This window comes from Lissotriton vulgaris, chromosome 8 (genome assembly GCF_964263255.1).
Source record: "Lissotriton vulgaris chromosome 8, aLisVul1.2, whole genome shotgun sequence".
Taxonomy (NCBI): domain Eukaryota; kingdom Metazoa; phylum Chordata; class Amphibia; order Caudata; family Salamandridae; genus Lissotriton; species Lissotriton vulgaris.
The window spans coordinates 334913514-334927386 of record NC_141696.1 but is presented as its reverse complement, the minus strand read 5'-3'; the positions used below and the strand labels follow the sequence as shown (position 1 = coordinate 334927386).

At 53.0% G+C, this 13873-nt stretch overlaps 1 protein-coding gene across 1 annotated transcript in view; it reads left to right on the top strand.

The window, feature by feature from the left end:
• CCDC80 (coiled-coil domain containing 80) overlaps positions 1–13873 on the top strand; it is a 315033-nt gene that overhangs the window by 137185 nt on the left and 163975 nt on the right. Inside the window, exon 5 of the mRNA XM_086934101.1 lies at positions 8821–8972. Within this exon, the coding sequence (XP_086790227.1) occupies positions 8821–8972 (152 nt within the window). The remainder of the gene's footprint in view (positions 1–8820; positions 8973–13873) is intronic.

The window sequence follows — 13873 nt, the reverse complement described above, 5'->3', positions numbered from 1 at the left end:
CACATACTGGCATGCCATAGTCGTGTCCAGTTCTATGAGCCCACCTTTCCAGTGCTTCTGTATAGCCGCTACCACCGCCGCATGCAAGAGGAACCCCCCGTCAGATAGCCCGAACTGCTCCTGAAGCACTCTGAAAGGCACCAAGGTCCCGTCGACATACAGGTCTCCCACCACCTGAAGACCCGCCTCCTCCCATTCCAGCAATGATGACCAATCGCCCCCGTGTGGTAGGGCCGTCAACATGCCAATCGGTATTTCTGGCGCATAAGGCCGAGTCGCCCTCGCTCTCCTAAGACTCCTCTGCCAGCACTGCCTGAGCGTCCGTTCCTCCATTGTGAGGCCCCGCAGCTCCAGCCTCTGCTGCATAATGATATAAGACAGCACATGGCGTTGTATCCCCAGCTCTCGGTCACTCTCCGGTCCCCTAAACACCCGGGCCACATGTTGCGTGAGAACCTGGAGCTGCGCCGCCAAGTAATACAGCTCAAAATCAGGAACAGCCATCCCCCCTCAATCTTGGGGCGTAGCAACGTGCTCAGAGCCACTCTTCGGCGGCCATGTCCCCACAGGAAACCAATAATCATCGTCCTCAGGTCCCTAAAGACCCTCTGAGGAATCCAAATGGGCAATGTCCTGAAGTAATACAGGAGGCGGGGGAGCGCCACCATTTTCAAGAGAGCAATCCTACCCAGTACCGTCAGCGGGAGGTTCGACCAAAAGGACATGCTGCCCCTCAGCGCCTAAACGCACCGACCAATGTTGCCTTCCAATAGGTCCGTGGTCGCATGGTAGATACGGACTCCCAGATAAGTGAAGCAAGATGGCTCCCAGACTACCCCTAGGTCACGAGCAGGGCCGGGCGTCTCCGCTCTCAGCGGAAATACACAGGTCTTCGCCCAGTTGACTTTAAGGCCCGACAACTGGCCAAATTCCGACAACAGGTCCATCGCTCCTTCCAGGGCCCGCTCCGTGTCGTCTAAGTACAGCAACAGGTCGTCCGCATATAGCGAGATGTGATGTAGCCGCCCGCCGCTATCTATCCCCGCGTATCTGTCACCTGTCCTGGAATGGACCGCCAAGGGTTCCATCGCCAGAGCGAACAGGAGAGGGGAAAGGGAGCACCCCTGTCTCGTGCCCCTACCCACCGGGTACGCTGCAGACACCAAACCACCCAGACGTACCCGCGCCTTCGCTGAGGAGTACAGGACCTTCGTCCACCGGCGGAACCCCTCACCTATGCCAAACCTCTCCAGCACTCCATCCAGAAAGACCCATTCCAAACTATCGAACGCCTTCTCTATGTCCACGGATAATACCGCTTGGGTCCCATCCTCGTCCAACATGGCGTCCATTATCCCCACCAGGCGGCGGACATTCATCGCCATGCTCCTCGTGGGTATAAACCCCGCCTGATCCCTGTGTACCAAGCCCGTCATGTGTGGGGCCAGCCGGGTGGCCAGAATCCGGCTCAGGATTTTGTAGTCCACCGTCAGCATGGACAACGGGCGGTAGGACCTCACATCTGTCGCATCCCTGCCGGGCTTTAGAAGCGGCACAATCAAAACTTCCCTCATGGACTCAGGCAAACCCCCCGACTCAAAAGCCTCCGTATACACCACCAGCAGTCTTGGCGCCAAGCTGTCCACAAACTGTTGGTAGAATTCCACTGGTAACCCGTCCACCCCGGGTGTTTTATTCTGAGCCATATTTTTAATTGCCACCCGTATTTCAGTAAGCGTGATCGGGCCGCCCAACTCTTTCGCGTCCTCCCCATCGAGGACCGGAAGCTGCCTTGCCTCTAGGTATTCCGCAATTTCCGGGGCCTCCGCTCCCAACTGACTCTGGTACAATTGCTCATAATATACTCGAAAGCACTCCAACACCGCTGCTTGAGAATATACCGTCTCCCCCAGTGCATTGTCAATGCTAAGGACCGGGCAGCCCCTAATTTCAGGGTTAGCGAGTCTGGCCAAGAGCGTGCCCACCTTGTCCCGCTCAGCATGCGCTCTGATCGCGTATTGCCTGTAGTCGTAACACCTCAGCCGTTCCGTTTCGGTGGCGACCACCTCCTTCGCTTCCAACAACCGGGCCTGTAAGTCTGGCCTAGCCGGCCTACGCCGCTCCAAGTCTCTCAGATTCTCCTCCGTCTTTGCAAGTGCATTCAGCACAGTCGTACGAGCATTCGAAAACCGACCCAGATATACCCCTCTCACCACCACTTTCATCGCATCCCGTTCAGTGGACCTGCACGTGGCTGTACCCTCATTCTCGCCGAAGTAATTATCGATGCCCTGTTGGACAGCGTCACTAAACACTGAGTCCTCTAGCGTGTCTGGCCGGAGCCGCCATGTTGGGATTGCTGAGCGCTCCTGCTGCCACTGGATATGTACCAATAGGGGATTATGATCCGAAATGGTTCTAGCCAGGTATTCTGTGTGTGATATCAATGGGGCCAGGGATCCGCCACAGAGCACTGAATCTATCCTCACATGTAGTGCATGGAGAGCTGAGTAAAAATAATAGTCCCTGGTGTCCCTGTGCTGTTCCCGCCACACATCCCGCAACCCCCACCTGTCCTGCCAGTCCTTCCTATGCATGGCCAACCTACGCACCGGGGAATCAACAAGGGGGGGTGAGACCTATCCAATACCACATCTGTGATCGAGTTGAAATCCCCCCCAAGTACCACCGGGCCCGCTAGGAAAGAAGCCAAGGACCCGGAAAGGCCATCGAAGAATCGGGCCTGATCAGCATTTGGCGCATACACACAACAGAGCACCACATCCCTACCATACAACCGCCCCTCCACCGCCACAAACCTGCCCTCCGGATCCACCACTTGGTTCAGCACCTGAAACGGAATCCCCCCTCTCACCCAAATCAGTACCCCTCTGGCATAGGCTGAGTAAGTGGTGCCAAACACCTGGCCCCGCCATCTTTTTTGCAACGCAGCACATTCCTTCTTTGTCAGATGGGTCTCTTGTAGCATAGCAATCTGTACCCCCCTTCGTACCAGATATGCGTGCACCTTGTGGCGCTTGACCATGGTTCGTAACCCCCCGGACATTCCACGTTAGGCATTTTAAATTAGGTAACGTCCCTATACCAGCAGCAAGCAGTCCAGGTCAAAGAACACCAGTTCACATCCCCACCGAAGCAGTTGCCCCCGAAAGAAACTCTAGAAAGAAAAACACCCCAAACCCTACTCCCCAGGACAGAGCCTACAAACCCGGTGTCAGCCCCAATCCAAACCTCAAACCAACCACACATTCTTCGAACCTGTGGTCTCCACCACAGAAGGCCTTAAGGGCCCTAGGGGGGTGAGTTATCGCCGATCCCAGCTAGCGGAGCCCACGCCCCGCACTCTCATCCCATCCTGCCCGCGTGGCACCCTACCCAGCAACCCACCCATAACCAGCAGGATACCGCCCTACCATCAGATCATGACCAAATCTCAACACAGCCTCAACCGTGAAATATCCCATTAGAAGTCTGGGGGTGCACCACCGGCCCCTTCGAGCTTTCCGCTTCCGAAAGGTCCTCTCCTGTCCTGCTGCCCTCACCGCCAGAGTCCGACTCCACCAGTTCACTCTCCTGCTGCGACCCCGTGATGGCCGCCGTCGCTGCGAGCGCATCCCTCTTTTCCGCAGCCATTTGGGCCTCCCGTTTCTCCCGCTGGCACCTATTGCGGGACCGGATGCGTTGCGATTGTCTGATCTGAGGCGGTTTAGGCCGATCTCGCCTACTTTTGTGCGACCTGTCCGTCCCCGCCCTGTACGACTCCAGCCACTGCCATGCCTCGTCCGGAGTCTGAAAGAAGTGCGTGGTCTCATCCAGAATAACCCGCAGCTTGGCCGGGAAGAGCAAGGAGTATTGAATGCCCTCCTCTCGCAGCTCCTTCTTCACCGCCAGGAACGATGCTCGGTTCCTTTGGACTGCCTGGGTGTAGTCCGGGAAGATTGTGACCCTGCTGTTCTCCACCTCAAACAGGCCCAACGTCCGGGCCCTCTGGATGAGGAGGTCCCGGTCCTTATGGAGAAGCCGCACCACCATCGGTCGGGGGGGGGCGGCCAAGTCCTGGCGGGCGAGCCGGCACCCTGTGGGCTCTTTCCAGGGTAAAGAAAGGAGTAAGCCCCTCCGGCGCCACCACAGTTCGAAACCAGTCCTCCATGTAGACCACCGCATCCTCCCCCTCAATTCTTTCCGGCAGGCCTACGACCCGCACGTTATTCCTCCTATTGCGGCCTTCCGCATCCTCCGCACGTCGCTCCAGCGAGTCCAACCTGGCCAGTATGTCCGTGATCTTATGCTCCGCTGTCACCACCGACGGTTTCAGGTCCAACAGCAGCTGATCATGGTCCTTGACCTTATCCGCCAGCTTCGCATGGTCCGCTCGCAATAGCCCCAGCCCTGTGGCTACTTGCGCAATGTCCTGCTGCAACGCCTCCTTGGTCGAGGTAATTGCGTCCAGTATGGCATCCAGGCGTCTATTCAGTCGCTGCTCCTGGTCCAACTCCGGCGGGGGGGTCTCGCCCATCTGGGACAGCGCCGCCATGTCCCCCGGTCCGCTCTCCACGGCCACCAGCCCTCCCGAAGCCGCCATCTTAGGGTACTGCGTCACAGGCCAGGAAGCCCGTCTGGTCCCGGCACTCGCCGGTCGGCGCAAGCTTCCCAATATTGGGCAGGATCAAGTACCACCGCCGATGCCCCCAGCTCCAAGGGCCAAGTGGGGATACACCGTCTGACCTGCCTCCTCGTGAGCCAGGAGGAGGAGGGGAAAAGGGAGGGATAGCGGCCAGCTAATAGTCTCAAAATTCGAGCGGAGCCGGTGTCCCCGTCCCCTGATCTTCAGGACTGTCACCACAGTCCCTACTGCTTCGCTCTCTCGGCTGCAGAGTCCTCCGCCAGTCGGGGCCAAGGCCGCTCAATGTCGATACCCGGAGCCGCCCGTCTGCTCCGCCGCCATTTTCTTCGCACTCTCGGCGACACCTCAGCCGTCGCTCATCAGGGTCTCCTCGGGGCTAGCTGTCCCCCAGCAACTTCCCACCGACACCCAGCGGCCCCCCTACACTTCGTAGGGCAGGAGTGTCGAGCACGGGTCGCCCAGGGTGCAGAAATGAGGAGAATTAGCGGGATTCCGCGCGGAGCTGCGAGCTCACGCCGCCATCCCGATCGGCGTCCAAGCCATGCCCCCTCAGCAATACTCACATCTGCACTTCTTCCCTTATTTGCCTCTCTTGTCCCACTCATCAATCCTGACATCCTTTGCTGGCACACACTTTATCAAACCTATTCTTATATCTCTAATCCCTCATGCACCCTTCTGTTCTGTTCTCAAATTATGAATCTTACAGCACTATCCTCCTGCAATCGCTCCTCTTGACTGGTGTTTACCCAAAATGTTTAAATTACCAGTAATGCTGTAAATACTGCAAAATCTTACTGCTGACTCCCTCTTCCTCCCATTTTACCTACAAGGATAATAAACAAGGTTTATTAACATTTTATTTTTCTCTCCTGGGTGAGTCTTAGGGGTGGGCCCATTACGGGTGCAGTCACAGAGGGGGGCCACTATTGTAAGTACGCATGTGGGTTTGGCTGGCCATCTCAGGACGGCCAAACCGACCTGCTTAAGTGAAGCTGTCTCCAACCTGTGTTGCGTCACCAGGTTGGAGACAGCAGTCACAGGATCCCAGTCTCTCTGAAAGCGTAAATCAAGGGTGCTCACCCCAATCCTGATGCTGCTCTCATGCAGCATAAGAGCAGCATCAGGATTGACTGCAGCAGATTCTGGGAGCCTGTGCTGATAATGAGCAGAAGAGCGGCGATGCAGTAGGTAAGTTTCTTTTTACTTATTCTTGTTGTCATCCTTCGTCCCTCCTCCCCCCACCACTCAACCCGGACACCAGCCGCCACTGCCATTATTACCTTCTTATAATGCCTAATTCTCCCAATCTTCTTTTGGATTGTTCCATCTCTTTAGTTTTGAGGACTTGAATGCAATGCCACCGCTCACAAACCCACTCCACGCCCACAGCGAAGGAACTGGAGCAAAGTCACATAGGAGCACCTAAACTCCACCCTCAACCACGATCCCCCTCCCGCATCGACTAACACCAACTATGCAGCCAAAGATCTACACCGGTGGATCACCAACTGCGCAGACAAGCTCGCCTCCCTCAGTAACCCCGACAGACAGCACCCCATAAAGCCCCCTGGTTCACCACCGACCTCAAAGAATCCAGACACACCTCCAGACGTCTCAAAAAATGATGGAGGAACAGCAAAACCACAGAACACCAGCACACCTACAAGAACGTCATGACAGAATACCTTCAACTCATCAGATCCGCCAAAAGGACCTTAATCCGGAACAAAATCTTCGCCAACTCCAGCAACTCAAAGGAACTCTTTAGCATCATCCAACAGTTCACCAAACCCCCTAGTGAAGCCACGGACGCTACACCCTCCCAGGACCTCTGCAACAAGCTCGGCTCCTACTCCCATCTGAAAATTAAGGCCCTCTGCGACAACTTCAGTGAACAGACTCCTGAAACCACTACTTCCTTCAGCGAGGACAGCCAGCCTACCATTGTCGCCTCAACCCCAGGCAGCCAGCCTACCATCACTGCCTGGACCCCGGTCACCACTGACGATACAACCACAACCATGAAGACTACTCACTCAGGAGCCCCCAAGGACCCCTGCCCGCCGCACGTCTTCCACAGAGCTGCCACCACCATAGCACCCAAGCTACAATGCACCAGCAACGCCACCTACAAAACCGGCACATTCACCGACGACTGGAAACGCGCAGAAGTCAAGCCCCTCTGCAGACCTGACGGACCTGACAAACTACAGACCCATCTCTCTCCTTCTCTTCATGGCCAAAGTCACCAAGAAGATCGTCAGCGCCCAGCTGACAAATTTCATTGAAGAGAACACCATCCTCGACCCTTCCCAATCCGGATTCCGCAGCAACCACAGCACCAAGACCACCCTCCTCGCCGCCACAGACAACATCCGCATGCTCCTCGACCAAGGCCACACCGCGGCCCTCATCCTTCTAGACCTCTCCGCAGTCTTCAACACCATATATAGGGAACCGCCCTCGACTGGCTCTGCTCCTTCCTCGCCAGCAGAACCCAAATGATCAGACTCCCGCCCTTCCTCTCCAAACCCCCAGAGATCACCTGCGGAGTACCCCAAGGATCATCGCTCAGATCCACACTCTTCAACATCTACATGGGCCCCCTTGCTGCCATCGTCAGACAGCATGGACTCAGGATAGTATCCTATGCCGACGACACCCAGCTCATCCTCTCCCTCACAAAGGAAACCAATGCCACCAGACTCAGCTTCCAGGAAGAAATGAAAGAAGTGGCATCCTGGATGATCAGCAGCTGTCTGAAGCTCAACTCGGAGAAGACAGAAGTCCTCAGACCCACCCCCTCAGCTTGGGACAATACCTGGCGGTCCACCGCCCTTGGTAACCCCCCACCCCCACGGACCACACCCGGAAACTCAGCATCATACTCGACTCCTCCCTCACCATGACCAACCAGATCAACGCTGTTGCCTCCACTTGCTTCAACACCCTCTGTATCCTTCACAAGACCATCACATGGATCCCCCCAAATCCAGAAAAATTGTCACCCGTGCACTCATAACAAGCAGACTGAACTGCGGAAACGCCCTCTACGCTGGAATCAACAAACCTGGTCGCAAACTCCAGACCATCCAGAACACCGCAGCCAGACTCTTCCTCATCATCCCACGACATAATCACATCACCCAACATTTGCAAGACCTCCATTGGCTCCCCGTCGAGAAGAGGGTAACTTTCAAGCTTCTCACCCACACCTACACATACCTCCAGAACACCATACCCAAATATCTCAACAAAAGAGTCTCCTTCCAGAGAATCCCTGTACATCCGCAGAACCAGAGCAGGGGGAAGAGCCTTCTCCTACGTTGTGGCAAAGGCCTGGAAAGAGCTCTGGGTCAACATCAGACGCTCCTCTGCTCTGCACACCTTCAGGAAGAGCCTCGACCTGGCTTTTCAACTGACTCGAAGCAGCCCCCCCCCCCCCCCCCCCACCTCCCCAGTGCCTTGAGACTTTCACGGGTGAGTAGCACACCTCACAACTCCTTGATTGATTGAATGTCTGGATCTCAGGGCCATTTCCTCACGATGAAGAGTCACCTTCTTCAGCTTGGTCATCGGTGCTTGGGTTGAACCAGGCTCGATCTCCCATCTCTGTTCATCCTTATCAGCTGGAATGTACTGTGCATGCTAACGTGGTTTTATTTTCGTTTTGGCTTTGTCACTATCTCACTTATAATTTCTCCGCTGCCAAGACTTGGGTATCTCAGCTCTAAAATTTGAAATTGCAGAAAGTTCCATAAGCTGGTGCTCGCATAACAGCATTTTGAAATTCACTCCATCATTAATTTGAATAAATACAGTCTATTTTCTACAAATAACATAAATGGTGTATATTTTCAATTGCACAAAACCTATGCAAAATACATGGCATTAAAGATGATGAAGTATGGTGTCCGAATGCTAAAAGTCCCATTATTTCCAAAGGGGCAAAAGTTGCCAATGTTTTCTGAGCCAGCAATACTGTACTGCTGTAGAATAAAAGCATCCATGATCGACACTCACCAAACAGTCATGCCATGAGCTTTATGATGAGTGACAAGCGTAAGCTTTGTTTAGATTTCACGCCATGCTTCTGTGCGATTCCATGGCAGCGAGGCTTTCATTGGCTCGCGCAGTTTCTGAACCTGAAACCTTTTTTTCTGTTTGCTCAGCAATACTACGAAGTGCCAATAGCAATGAAGTCTGTGTTTGATTTGGTTGATACTTTCCAATCACGGATCAAGGAAATGGAAAAACAGAAGAAAGACGGCATTTCCTGCAAGAAAGAAGACAAGACGCGCTCACTGGAGAACTTCTTATCAAGGTACAGCTTTCAGCATGCTTTCCAGGCCTAGTCACTCTTTAGAATTAGTTGGAAAAATTCTGTATCTTAATACAAAAGAATCATTTTAGATTTACTAATCAATTGTCGGTGAGCAAGCATGATTTATGAACCCACAGTTTTACCCTTAACTCCCTGAGCTATATCACATTGTGATGCGGTCTGTCTGGAAGCAGAGACTACATCTTGTATAGAATCACTACACCATCAGAATTCGGGGCACATTTATTGGTAGGATCCTCCCACAATCCCCCCTTCATTGGTTCGACCCTCACACAATCCCTCCTTCATTGGTACGATTCTCCCTTAATGACACCTTTATTGGTGCAATCCTCCCCAAATCACAGCAGGTCGTAGCTCACTTCAGGAAAACAAACACTGAATGAGCACAGGTGCCAATATGTGTCCCAATAGCAGCATAGTGCCTCTTCATATATTGAAGAGTATTTAAGAGAACCAATCTGGCACTGGGTTTCATCACACTCCACTTCCTCTGCAGTCCGGCCGGCAGCAGGAAGCACCCAGAATACAGGCTCTCCTGAGCCAATCACAACGCTGCAATGCAGCGTAGTGATTGGTCTTAGTGCCGTGGATCGGCGATCAGACTGGAACAGGAAGCCTGTGCTTACTCTTGACCAGCCTGTGTAATGCAGCCTGGTAGGAACATGCAAAGTGCGCATGAACTGTTTGGTCGACCCAAGAGGGTCCGCCAAACAGTTCATGCGCACTTTAGGAGTGCAAACCACTCCTCCCCCTGCACTGCGCTGCCCAGCCTCGCCCCACACTGCACACAGTCCACTGACTGCATGCAATAGGAAATATAAAATGATAATAACGATACGTTATTGTCATTTTATTTTTCCTTTTTGCACTGAAGGGCAACGATCCTCTGCCTTAGCAGAGAAGCCGCCACTGGTAATGGGGCAAAGGAAGATACCAGATTGAGCACAAGTAGGTGAGTCAGGATTAAAACAAAGATGGCGACTGAGAAGAGGTTGAGTGGGGAGTGCCAAATGGGACAGTGGCTAGAAAGAATAAAAGAATGAAGCCAATACCCATACTGTTCTCTGGGGCCTGTCTGGATTCCTCATAAAAGCGCACACCCACTTGAAAACCAAATCACATAACAGCTTTTCTCAGGTGAACCAACATTTATGGTCGCGCAAGAAATCATTGTCCACCTCTTTCTTTTAGGAGCAAAAAAGGCCACTTTATTTTAGGACAGGTGCATCATCATTTCACGAAACACATTTCATTATTTATTTATTTACAAATTCCAACTGTACAATGATCTTGCAAAAACTGAATCCCAAAACCCAGAACGAAAACTCCTACCTACTACCCCTAACCTACCCACGCTACCCTTCAGGATGGCCAACCCGCTCCAGGCTGCCCACCCCCCCTACAAAAACCCCGCCTCTAGTTAGCACACCTGCACCCATCCTAATTGTGGCAGGCTAAGGAAAGGAGCAGCACCTAAAGTACCGCAGAAGAAGAAAAGACACCCCCACCCAAATGTAAAAGAAAAAGAGGGAGGGTGGGTGGGGCAAAACAAACCTCCCTAATAGCCACCCGCTACGCAGTTCCCAACCGTCAGCCTGACCCCTTTATATCTGTTCCCTAATCAGTCCCACCTGATTTCCTGATTCTCGCGCGAACCTACCCAGGAAGAGACCGGCTCGTGCCTGGCTCTCCCTGGGTCCCCCCTCGCGCAAGAAATCATTGTCCACCTCTTTCTTTTAGGAGCAAAAAAGGCCATTTATTTTAGGACAGGTGCATCATCATTTCACGAAACACATTTCATTATTTATTTATTTACAAATTCCAACTGTACAATGATCTTGCAAAAACTGAATCCCAAAACCCAGAACGAAAACTCCTACCTACTACCCCTAACCTACCCACGCTACCCTTCAGGATGGCCAACCCGCTCCAGGCTGCCCACCCCCCCTACAAAAACCCCGCCACCCAGGAAAACCTTTAGTGTTTTCCTGCCCCACCAAAAGAACAGGAAGGGGCACACCATAACTGAACTTGAAGAACTTTACTAATCAAATCCCTGAGCTCCAACAGGTAAAAAGAAAGACCCAAAGCTGAAAGATGCACTCCGTCCTCACAAAATAAATGATGTTCCGAGACCTGTAAATGATAATGATTCAAACAATATATACCCAAATTATGACAAAAAGGTCGCATCGACCTGTTCACTTTTCTCCGGGCCTTTTCGAGAGCAGAATGGTTCCTCGCTCCACGCCATTGTAGACGAGGCACAAATTCAGTCCATATCAACATGGTGGTCACCCATGTGGTTCTTATAATTTCCAGGTCTTGCTTCATGAGTTTCAACAAAGTCAACCCCGATAAAGTAACCAGGTCATTCTCTCCCAGATGTAGCACCAGGAGATCCGGAGGGCCCCCCAAACACTGGGAAACCAAAGCTGCCAAGGCGGGAAAAAGCCCGCCCCAGCGCATGCCCCCAGTTCCATGCCAGGAGACTTCGTGTGACGTGCTGTTGAGACCCAGCGATCTCCCACAGAGCTGATTGGCAGCGGCTACAGCTGCACGTTTAATAAAAGAGTGCCCCAGTATCCACACCCTCCGTTTGCCTCCGGCGACCGACGGCCAAGGACCTAGGAGAAAAAGAAATGTTAGACAATCCAAAAATGCACTACTTTCGTACATATTTCTCACAGCACTTGGAACGCCAGCGCCCAATGCGCCGGATCTGGGACCAGTCCCACCCCAAACGAGCGGCCTCCGTTGCCGCACCAATTCTGAATGAATGTGTACCAAACTGAACCGGATCCTTCCCCAAGCGCAACAACACTTTGCGCAAGACAGCCAACAATTGTGACGCCACAATGGGACTACCATCCACATGACAAAATATAGATCCTTGGACAAAATGCGGAGAGGAGACAAACCCTTCCCATTCCCCAACCGGGCAACATGCAGAAACTCCACTCCTGCCAAGGAACACCCACTTACCCCTTCCCAACTGGTCAGTTTTGGAGGCCCGCAGCCACAGCCGCAACCTCACACTTTCCAACACCACCTCACTACTCGTCATGCCTACCCTACCCCGTAACCCCAACAATTCAGATGCCCGGAATGCCCCAAAGAACAACCAAATGAAACACAAACGGAATTTGGCACACTCAAAGGCATCATGACAACACACCTCCAACTCTGGTAACAACAACTGAAGCAACTCAAAAGTAACTGGCTGCCGGAGCTGGGGACCACCAGCCCGAAGCCTGGCCAAACCTTTCAACATTTTACGAACCAACACCCCCCCAACCGGATCCCTTCCCCACCAAAGCTGCCCATAAAAAGAAATCCCAGCCAACTTGCCCGAAATGGTAGTGGGCGATAAACCTTTGTCAGCCAAATGCAACACAAACTGCAAGATGCCCTGTTCATCAGACCAAACAGCCCCAGACGGTCCCACCCAATCCTTACCGAACTGCAGAAATTCACTCCAAGCCTTCACATACCCCCGCCTTGTGGAGGCAGCCACTGACTGTTCGACCAAGTGGTGAACCCTCAATCCCCCAGGTCCCATACGTACTGTGGGATCGCTGTTGGTTCCAGGTCCGCCCCAGAAGCTAACTTGCGGAACTCTGCCCACTGAAATCGAGACAAAGAGTCAGCGATGCAGTTAGAGGTACCGGGAACATGCCGTGCTTTAAACACAATATTCAATTGCAGACACCGTAGCATGAAAGCGCGCAGTAAGCGCAACACCCTCAAATCACGAGCCTTCTGGTGATTGACAAGATGTACCACTGCCAAATTGTCCACATGAAACAGAACTGATCTATTCCGAAACTCATCCCCCCACAGATACAAAGCAACCAGTAGTGGGAAGAGCTCAAGAAAGGCAATGCTACGGCCTTGTTCCTGCCAGTGCGCCGGCCATCCAGCCGCACACCACCTACCGTCCCAAAAGATCCCGAAGCCGTGAGCCCCGGAAGCATCAGTGAACAACTGTACTTGCCACACCATGTCCTCATCCGCAAAAAACAAGGACACGCCATTGAAATCCTGCAGAAACTGAAGCCAGACAGTCAGATCGGAACGGACCGCGGCGGTAATGCGTACCCGATGATGGGGAAGGGTCGCACCGGACATGGACAGCCCCAGACGCCTGCAGAATGTCCTACCCGCCCGCACAACCCGACAAGCAAAATTTAGGTATCCCAACAGCTTCTGGACAATTTTCAAAGCGACTTTCCGTTCCCCCAAGACCAGTTGTATGAAATCAGACATTTCCTTCACTTTAGGTGCAGGCAATCTCGCCATCATAGACAGCGTGTCAATTTCAATCCCCAAGAAAACCAGGGACGTACAGGGGCCTTCAGTCTTGTCAGACGCCAAAGGAACGCCCAATTCCTCCGCCAGTGCCTGAAAGCTGTTCAAAGCCGACTGACACTGCCCGGAGCGACCTTCCCCAATGAAAAGAAAATCATCCAAGTAATGACAGACCAGGGAGTGGCCAGTAACAAAAGTGAACCTCCACTGCAAGAAGGTACTGAAAGCTTCAAAAAGGGAGCAGGACACGGAACAGCCCATGGGCAACACTCGATCCACGTAGAAACAACCTTCAAATTGCATTCCCAAAAGACTGAAATCCCAAGGATGGATGGGCAGTAGCCGAAAAGCCGACTGAATGTCGCTCTTCGCCAGCAACGCCCCAACACCTGCCATGCGCACGAGCCGTAAGGCATCGTCCACCGAGGCATAAGTAACGGTTGAGTCGGCTGGATCGATGAAGTCATTAATGGAGGTACCCTCTGGCCAGGACAGATGGTGGATAAGACGAAACTCCCCTGCCGCCTTCTTGGGCACCACGCCCAGGGGCGAAACAATCAAATCAGGCA